The sequence below is a fragment of the Vitis vinifera genome, chromosome 13, assembly GCF_030704535.1.
Source record: "Vitis vinifera cultivar Pinot Noir 40024 chromosome 13, ASM3070453v1".
NCBI classification, from domain to species: domain Eukaryota; kingdom Viridiplantae; phylum Streptophyta; class Magnoliopsida; order Vitales; family Vitaceae; genus Vitis; species Vitis vinifera.
This window is the reverse complement of record NC_081817.1, coordinates 26,942,603-26,952,684: the sequence shown is the minus strand read 5'-3', so window position 1 is coordinate 26,952,684 and position 10,082 is coordinate 26,942,603. Positions and strand designations below refer to the sequence as shown.

General features: G+C 36.0%; 1 protein-coding gene across 7 annotated transcripts; it reads right to left on the bottom strand.

Moving 5' to 3' along the window:
* Window positions 1-733: 733 nt before the first annotated feature.
* On the bottom strand, window positions 734-9,772 carry LOC100249889 (putative disease resistance RPP13-like protein 1). Of its 7 annotated transcripts, none has more exons than XM_059741808.1 (7): window positions 3,856-9,772; window positions 3,601-3,756; window positions 3,316-3,481; window positions 3,163-3,226; window positions 2,059-2,170; window positions 1,823-1,932; window positions 734-1,676 (listed from the first exon to the last, which is right to left on the bottom strand). In XM_059741808.1, the coding sequence occupies exon 1, from the start codon at window positions 8,406-8,408 to the stop codon at window positions 3,912-3,914; it is 4,497 nt and encodes a 1,498-aa protein (XP_059597791.1). In that variant the 5' UTR covers window positions 8,409-9,772; the 3' UTR covers window positions 734-1,676; window positions 1,823-1,932; window positions 2,059-2,170; window positions 3,163-3,226; window positions 3,316-3,481; window positions 3,601-3,756; window positions 3,856-3,911. The 7 variants fall into 7 exon arrangements, with proteins under 7 accessions (XP_059597791.1, XP_059597792.1, XP_019079863.1 ...); XM_059741809.1 differs by having other exon boundaries at window positions 734-1,664; XM_019224318.2 differs by having other exon boundaries at window positions 734-1,932; window positions 2,059-2,627.
* Window positions 9,773-10,082: the final 310 nt, after the last annotated feature.

Below are 10,082 nucleotides of genomic sequence, written 5' to 3'. Positions count from 1 at the left end.
ATATTCCAAAATATCTGTTAATATATCCTCGATATATCTGATATATCTATAAAATTGAAGTACCGATACATATTTGATATATATAAACGTCATAAAAATGTAATTAAAAGTATAATTGACATTTTAAAGTTGTTTTATTAAATAATTTAATATATGTATAATATGATTTATCATATTTGATAATAATATTGAATGAATCGATAAAAAAATATGAATTTTATAAGTGTACATTTATTATTAAATTACATCAAATATTATTTCATAATAATATTGTGATATTTAATTATAATATGTCTAATTTTAAAATATATTTAATATTAAAATTATAATCTATTTAATTCAATTGTATTAAATGATATAAAATAAATTATAATATATATACAATTTTTTAATATTTAATTAATTTATTAATGATATTAAAAACACTATGAAGAAAATTATTATGATAATTTTTATATTTTTGATAATCAATTAAAAGAAATTTTTGCATTTAATTATAAAATAGTTATAATTAATTTGTTCTCTAGAATATTCTTTTAATATTTTGTTTATATGATGACTTTGAATATATATGTTTGGTGTAATATATTTAACAAGAAGCAAACTTGCCCCGGTGGTAAGCAAATTGCAAATTGCAAGGCATTTTTGAGGGAGCACTGTAGCTGGTTGGTAATGCAGCGTGTTTGACCACATTGTAGCGCATATATCGATAAATATCGATGATTTTCGACAATTTTCCTCAAAATTTCGTCGAAATGATATTTTCCCACATAATATCGTTTCCATAATCTCCTATACACAATATATCAGCAATATATAAAGAAAATTTCATCCGTGGTCTCCTTCATGTTCGAATCTTCTAGAAGCAAGAGTAGAACTTTCAGATTCAGTTGTATGCTTTTGATCAGCATCTTTGAGCATCACTCTCCGTTGAGCTTCTTCTCGCCTAACTTTAGAAAACACTTCATGAATATTTGGCAAGGGTTTCCTCCCAAGAATTCGTTCCCTGACCTCGTCCATTCTTTGTTAAGTCCAGCAAGAAAAACATATGCTCTGTCATTTTCCTCTCTTCACGTGTCTTATCACTAGTACAATCCCATTGGTCATCATAGCACAAATCCAATTCTTGCCAAAGAGTCAAAATCCCATTGTAATACTCCGTCACATCTCGATCTCGTTGCTTCAATTGCCACAACTTTGTTTTCAATTCAAATATCTGAGACGAGTTTTCCAAATCCGAGCATGTTTCTCGAATTGCATCCCATACATCTTTGGCAGTTGGAAGAAACATAAATGGTTTTCCATTGAGTTTATTAACCCGGCTATGATCATAGAATTTTCGGACCTCCATGGTTTGAATTTGGGATCTCTTTCTGCTGGTTTTGTCACTTCACCAGTGAGATAGCCAATTTTGCCTTTGCCATCTATCACTAGCTTCATCGATTGCGCCCACTCTACATTATTCTTGCCATTGAATCTGTGAACAGTTATCTGAAAAGTGTTGGAATTTTCATAATTGTTGAATAAGACAGCAGGGCCACTCTACACTTCCTCTGTCGTTTCCTTGGTTGAGTTGGTGGGTCTAGTTGCACCGGTCATGGCTGTATTGACCATTAAGAAACCCTAGCTGAGAGTCGTAGCTCTGAAGAAAATGATCATCCAACCTATTGAATAAGCTGTAGATTACAAGTCAAATAAAGATCTCTTCCAAGAGAATCTCAACACCCTAACAAATAGGAACAGAGATAACAACCTACTAAATATCTAATCAACAAATTATGATTTTATTAAAAAATCTAAACTAAAAAACCTCTATCACTACCTTCGCCTTCACATTTCCAAGCTGCAACTTTTCGATAAGCAGAAGGATCATCAGAAGCATGCTGATCAATCAGAAAGCTCTGCTTGAACTCAAGGAAGACAGAGCTCTGACTATTATCACATAATGGTTGCATAGAAGAAGAAGAGTGTGTCACCATCAGATTAAAACATGAGAGTGAAAACAGTGAGTGCATCACCATGAACAAATACAAATATGAGACCATAATCTCGAATTACCTGCTGTAAAATTATTGGATAAGAAAGAACTTGAGAGTAGTGGGGTTTCTTAGCCAGAATTCATCTTTTGCAAGGTGTTGGCTTAATTTGATTCAAGCTCTCCCTTCCAAGTCTTCCACAAGTTGAAGAACATGTCAATAAAAGGACAAAGAATTAGATGGATCTTAACAACCATGAAGCATTTTTTTATGGTAAAGAACTATTTATACTTTCATTATCTGCATGAAGTACCCCTTTTTAAACACCAAACACCAGAGTAGAGTTTTAAGTGCAAAACATCAACAAACATGCAAAAGAATTTTCACCCCTCCATCTACTTGAAATAAAAAGAAATGCAAATATAGTTATTCAAAACTTATAATGGAAATCATAAAATCTTCCTCATGCATGTGTAATGAGAAAAAGTAAATGCCATCAGAACATACGATACAAATGAAGAAGCTTTAAAAATGTAAGAATGATCATAGCTCATTGTATCTCAAGTTGCAGATTTCCTTTCTTCAAAATCCACATGAGATGGTAATTTGTGAGCCAGCAAGACTTCTGCAACTTTGAATTATTTAGGTGTGCTGTACAATTCAAACCAGAAAATTATCTACAGATATAACAAAGGTAGAAATTTGATGCTTGCATTAACTGAGGAGAAGACCAAGAAGCAGAACAATTATTTTTGAGAAAAGGCCAATCCTGACTTATTGTAACAAGGAATGTAATTAAAAACCCCAAGAAAAACAAGTTACAAATAGGAATATCCAATTCCAAATAAAGATGCAGTGCAATCAAGAGGACAAAGAAAAGACTGATATCTAACCATTTGTATTCTTTATCACTCACTTGAAAAACCTGTAAGTTGAACAAAGATCATGTTGATAAATGGAAAATTATAAAGACATGGTAGAATCCTGTGATGGAAAAATGTGAAGTCATAGGTTTAAAAGCATTAAGAACACAGCTTATGTTGATAAATGCACATCTATGAATACGTAAGGAAAAAAAAGGCAGAATTTTATACAGAGATATATGGAAAAAGGAAGCTTATTGAGGACAATGCAATTCAGATGCACAAAGTCAAAAAAGATCATGAATGAAATAGAGTATACTCACTTTAACTGGCTGACCCTGTGGTTAGAGAATTGGATTCCATTTGCATTATCTTCTCCTTCACACCCTACATGCACGAAATGGAATTCCTTTAAAATGAACATTTTGAAACTAATTCTTAAGAACAAAAAAGTTACTTATAATGAATGGGCGTACTTGATTCTAATAGAAAGGGAATTAATAGCCTATGTGTGTTGCGTAGATATGCAATCTAACAACAGGCATGTCATGAGGCCCCAGATAAAGTTCTGACTCGTACAACTACAAAAGCTTCCAAGTAAGTTTTATCTGCAATTTTTTTTGCTAAAATTGACTCCAGTTTCTGCAACAAAAAATCATAATTTGATTAAGGGTGATGGATCACTCATCTCTATGATAGGGTGATTAAGGCAGAGCATATAGTCCTGTTACCATTGGTGTCTTCATGAATTGTTCCCTTACCTTTTTAATTAAATCTGTTCTTCTTCTTCTTCTTGTTCTTCGGTCAATGAAATACTGAATTTTTAACCTTCATAACCATCAAGCATGAGACTTTATAGCATGGATGGCAAACCAGTCATTGGTGAAGGAGAATTTTTGCCATTGGATGAGTTTCAACTGTGCAAGATACGTGAGACAATTCAATTAAACAAATAAACTTGGAATAATAAATTAAACAAATGACACAAGGAATTGTGGCAGATTGAAGAAAAATACCAAGCATTTACATATAGTGGTAGTCTCTGCGTGCATTTTGCTGCAATCTCAACTTCTTATTGCTCAAGGATCAATTTGCCATCTATTTTCACACAGGGGATGTGGGCAATCTTGGGCCAATCTTCCCCTTTCTCTTTGGAGCACCTTTGAATTAGGAGCGGGCAGTCTCTTATATACAGTTCTGAAAGCATGTCAGGCAGCCCTTCCCTTGGTATAAACGACTGGAGCTTAGGACATTGGAAGACATCTAGCTTTCTAAGAGAGGTGAGCATTTGGAGAGACAGGAAGGCCAAGGATTCCAGATTCTGGAAATTTGAAATGGAAAGCTCAACTAGAGTAGTAGGAAGAAGAAACAAGTGGTGGTGGTGATTAGGAAAGGAGGTGGCTTCCAGAAATATGCCACCAATGGTAAGAGTTCTAAGAGAGGTCAATCTAGCAAGTCCCCATTCTGATAAGGGCACTTTGATAGTCTCACAATTAGTGATCTGAAGTGATGAAAGAGAAGTGAGGTTTCGCAATAGATGAGGCTGCAAGTCCAGATTCTCGCATTTTTCAATCCGAAGATCTTTGAGGTTGTAGAGGCAATCCGGTATGGTTTTGAGATTAGGGTGTCCCGAGATGGACAACTTTTCAAGTGCATTATTATTACAGTGAAACATCTCCTCTGAAATTGGCTGCATCTGTGCACAATTATCGATCGTAATAGATTTAAGGGTAGAGGGAAACTTGCCAGTAGGAAAGGATGTGAGAGATGAACATTGCGAGATATCCAAGATTTGAAGTCCACCATTGGTTGTGTTGTTGGAATGGTGATGCATTATTCCCTCTGGTAGAGACTGTAGCTTTTCACACCCCCATATCCAAAGCTTCTTGAGAGTGGGAGGTAGCTTACCTGGAAAACCAGTAAGAGATGGACACCTCTTCATAATTAACTGTTCAATGGCACACACATCGATGTCTTCTGGAAGAGACACTAGCTTTTCACAATCGGATATGAATAGTCGCCTAAGGGTGGTGGGTAACTGCCCTTTTGGAAAGCAAATAAGAGATGGACACTCCTCTATCTCCAAGTATTCAAGGTGACACATGTTGTTGCTGCTGTTTCTCATCATCATCCCATCAGGTAGACTACTTAGACTTTCACAATTAGAAATAGCAAGACCTCTAAGCATGAGCGGGAAACCCTTCTCTGGAAATGACACCAGTTTTGGGCAATCCTCGATGATCAACTCTGCAAGAGATGTATAGCTTTGTAATCCATGTGGAAGCTTCTCCAACTTATCACACTTACGTATTTCCAAATGCTGAAGATTGTAAGGCAGCCCTTGCACTTCCTCCTCCTCCCCTCCCAAGGATACAAGTTGGTCACTACTCAATATTCGAAGACGAGAGAGGTTTCCTAATCCCAACCCATCCAGCCACAAACATTGCAACTGACCAGAATTGTCAATTTCTAGAAGTTCAAGCCTCGGCAGGGACTGCATAAACTCCGGCTGAAGTCTGGAAAGCTGTGATATTCCACTAACATCCAAATAAATATGTGAGGTGATGTCAATTGCGCTTCTACTCGCTTCCCTCAGTGGCATAATGAAAAATTCATGATTCTCAAATTGTGGCATCATTTCTGGGCAATAATAAATATTGAGCTCTTTAAGAGAAGGCAAGTGTGTTGGTCGTCGAACCATAATTTCTGGGCAATTCCCAATATTGAGCTTTACTAGAGAAGTTAGGTGAGTGGGTAATTTCTTAATCAATCTTGGACAATTTTTTATCTCCAATTGATGGAGGCAAGAAAATGACTCTTTTGACCAACACCACTCTTCCCATTCCATCATATCCTCAAACCACAAAGACTCTAAGCATTGGAAAGGCTTAGCATGAAGAGAAACTTGGCCCTCAAACTCCAGCCCCACACTTTTCACTCCATCCATTCTTTTGATGACTAACTTCTTGAGGAAGGGTAGTTGCCCAACCGAAGGTACTGATATGCATCTTATACAACCAATAAGACTTAACTCCACCAATTTAATGTAAGAGGGATCACATATCCAGTTGGGGAATTGCCGACCACCGTAACCTTCAATATTGAGTTTCTTCAAACTAGTATGAGGTTGTAGAGAGAGAAGGACTTCCATTTCAGCGTCTTCATCATGTGAACCATCCAATTCTTTACTCCAAATCATACTCAACCTTTCAACATTGAGCTTAGCTTTTAGATTGGCATCTCTAGCATCTTGAACATCCACAACATTTTCCAATTTTGAAATACATATCTCCCCCCGCAGATGTGACAAATCCTTCAACTCCTTTATTCCCAAAAATCCTCTTTTGGACACAATAAAATCAGACAATGTTTGCAATTTCTTTAATTTGCCTATTTGCTGTGGCATGTCTTGCAATGAACATCCAACAACATTGAGATGTCTAAGGCTAATTAAATTTCCGATGTTGGAAGGCAACCTTGTAAGATGCTTACAATTGGATAGTATCAATGTTTGTAAATTATAGAGATTGGTCACTGAATCTGGCAATAATTTGATTTGGGTGAAAGACAAATTCAAATAACGCAGATGTTTTAATCCACCAATAGAATCTGGTAGCTCAAAAATCATATATTCACTCAAAGAGAGGACTCTTAACTGTCGAAATTTTGGCACCAAATGATCACACACCAAACTAGTTACAAAAGATTCTGTAAACGTACCTTGAATTGGTAAAGCCACAAATGTTCTTAAATGTTCTAACCCTTGAAAGGCTTCAAATTTCTTGAACGCATCGAATTTTCCACGAATAAATGATGAATGACGAGTCTCTTTAGAAATTGTGGATTGTCGATTACTATCCAAGGTATCCTCCAAACAAAAGCATATTTCACCAGAAGCAACTCGAGCTAGATCACAGATAAGATCATGCATCACAAATCGGAATTCATCCGTGCCTGATGATTGAAAAAATGACCTTGACAATAATTCACAAAAATAGTCGTCTCCTAGATCTTCCATTGTCAGGTTATCAGCGTTTGGTTCCTGAATTAAACCTTCAGCCATCCAGAGGAGGACCAAAGTTTTTGAGTTGAACTCAAAGTCCTTGGGGAACATTGCACAGTATGCAAAACACCTCTTCAAATATGAAGGGACATAGTGATAGCTCAATCGCAACGCAGGAAGAATCTCACATTCCGTGCTTGACAAATCCCAAATTTTGCTATTTGACACTCTTTCCCATTCTTCTTCCCTCTGTTTAGAGCGTAAGAGACCACCAAGGGATTTTGCTGCTAGGGGCAATCCCCCACACTTGCCAACAATTTTCCTACCAATGGACACCAAGTTGGGATTATCTTCCATATTTCTATGTTCAAATGCATGCTTCTCAAACACAGACCAACAAGCATCTTCTGATAAGGGGTTTAGTTCATGAAGATTCTCGGCAGCTCCCATCATCAATGCAACATTTTTATTGCGTGTTGTAACTATGAGTTTGCTTCCTTTTGCCCCTACACTCAAAGGGGCACGCAATCGATCCCAATTACCAAAATTTTCGTTCCACACATCGTCGAGAATGATTAAAAACTTCCTTTCTGTCAAGGCATCTCTCAATTTCTTTTGAACTTGTTGGAAGTCCAACGAACCGCTTGCATCAGAATTTTCCACCGAGTTGAGAAATGCTCTTGTTATATTCTCCACATCGAACACATCAGACACACAAACCCACGCTTTTAGATCAAATTTTTTCGCCATTTCATCGTTGTAAACCAGCCGTGCGAGCGTTGTCTTGCCCACCCCGCCCATGCCAACAATGGAGATCACGCCAACATTGTTTTCATAGGGCTCAACCTTGCCCAGCAAATCAAGGATCACCTTTTTATCCTCATCCCTGCCATAAACCCCAGGTTCGTATGCTATAGGTGTAGTGGGTGGCAACCTTCGCCAAGCAGAAGTAGCTGCTCCTGTCACCTTTTCTAGGCCAAGTCCAACTTTTCTGGCCGAAATATCTCGTAATCTGCTGGTGATTTTCCTAATCTTGGGCCCCATCTTGACATTACGCACAACATGAGTTGTATTGAAACTAGTAAAGCAAGTAGGAATGAACTTGCGTATCTTGCTTGAGCTGGCTTCGTCAGCTTCCGCCCCCATCGGCTTTCTTCTCATCAATTCGTAGGCAAACTCGTCCAAGATGTCCTCCATATCATACGCCACAACCCTGAGATCGAACAGCCATGATTTGACAGCCTCCTGTGTGATCTGCTTTTCCTCCGCGTCGTTGAGCTCTTTCTGGATGCTCTGCAATTCCTTCTTCCATTTCTTGAGCTCGTTGTGGACATCCTCCTGCCGTGCGAACTTAATCAGATCAGAAGAAACCAACTCGTTAAAGAGCAAGCCAACGGCAGCGGAAATAAGAGCATCTCCAACAACTTCCATGGTGTTCTGCAAAGGCAAACAAAGAGCAAATAGTAGAGAAGGGAAGATGGAAAACAAGTGAAAGTGGTTCTGCGGTGGGATGGCTTCAGCTGAAAGTAAAGGTATCGAAACGCCTAGAGTTCCAACAGCTTCCATGGTAGCCTTCAAATGTCATAGCTTTTCCCTTTTAAGGAAATTGATTCTTGACTTCTATCTTAAAAATAATTTCTGTTGGGAATAACCCTGTGGAGAAATACGCACATCCATTTCCCACCCCCTTAAACCTCCAACATTTTTACTCCTACAACAACTAAGAAGTGTTTACCAATGATTTCACCAAATATTTTTATCCCTTCTAATACTTAATAATAAAAATTTTCATTTCTTACAAAGTGGCTTTTTATCTTTCAATTACAAATACTCATTCTTCCAATACATATATAATATTTTTATTAAAAATATTTTTAATAAAATGGTTTGTTAGGAAATATTATAAATAATTTTTTAATATTATGAATAATTTTAAAAATATTTCATAAATCTTATCAAATATTTAATTATTTTTAAAATAATATTTTTGAAAAATACTATCAAATGAACTTTATGATTAATATTTGTACAGTGTCAAACCTTCCTAGTCTAGACCACTTTTTAGTATCTAGTAAATTGGGTCAGAGTATTTGCGTCATGCGGCTCTCCAGCTGAAACACACAATAAATTCTTCCAAATCATTTTTCAATTATTTTTACATGTTTTTTTTTTTTTTTTTGTTATTAAAATTTACTTAAAGAATAAGCCTCAAAGACGAAAAAAAAAAAGATGGATATGGAAGAAAAGAATAAAAAGGGTATTTTAAGTATATTAGAAATTGTAAAGGATGTACCGATAAGGTTTGATTTTATTATTTTTTTTCTTTCTTTAGTAATCTCCAACCAAACGTAGCCTTAATTTGGCAGACATCAATTTGATGCATGGGGTATTAGGAATTCCTTTGTCACGCACCGCTTTTATTGGTAAAGTAGCATTGTGCCACCAACTTGAATTGGTGATGCTATGGACGCATGACCTACATTACCAACCCTTTCTTGTCCATACTAAACTAATGAAAACCATTAGGACTTGAGATTTGAGAATTTATTGGGAGTTTGAGACTAGAGGTCATTTAAAATGTTGGAAAGACATTTTTGCATGGTATTAGAATCTATTAGTCATTCATTTTATATCGAGATTTTATTTTATTATACACTTTAAAGACTTAGTGGTGTTTTATTTTTTTATTGAATAAAAAAAATTAAAATATCTAATTTTTTGTATTCAATTAAAAATAACTTGTTGATATCTATCAATATAATTAAATTGAATTTATTATCACAAACACTATTTTAGTTCATCAGTTTGATATTATCAAATCAATAAAATGATTTTTTTTCTTTTGATTTAGTCAATGATGAGAACCATTTTATTATTTTAAATTCCAAAAAATTAAAAATATTAAGGAAAGAGTGATTAGTGTGTTCTCAAAACCCTTTTTTTGAAATATTTTTCAAAAAACTAGTCAATTTTTAAATGGAGGTTAGACTTTTAGAAAAACCTCCAAGGAAACGACCTTCCCACAACTACAAGCATCCCTAAAACTCCCTTACAAAATCTGTGGGGTACAGTACGGAGAAATGAGGTTGGAACCAATGAAACTCTTTGAACCCTTTAGAGAACCTTCCAGGAAAAGACCTGCCCACAAGCATCCCTAAAACTCCCTTACAAGATCTGTGGGGTACACACTACAGAGAAATGAGGTTGGAATCAATGAAACTCTTTGAACCCTAAACCTCT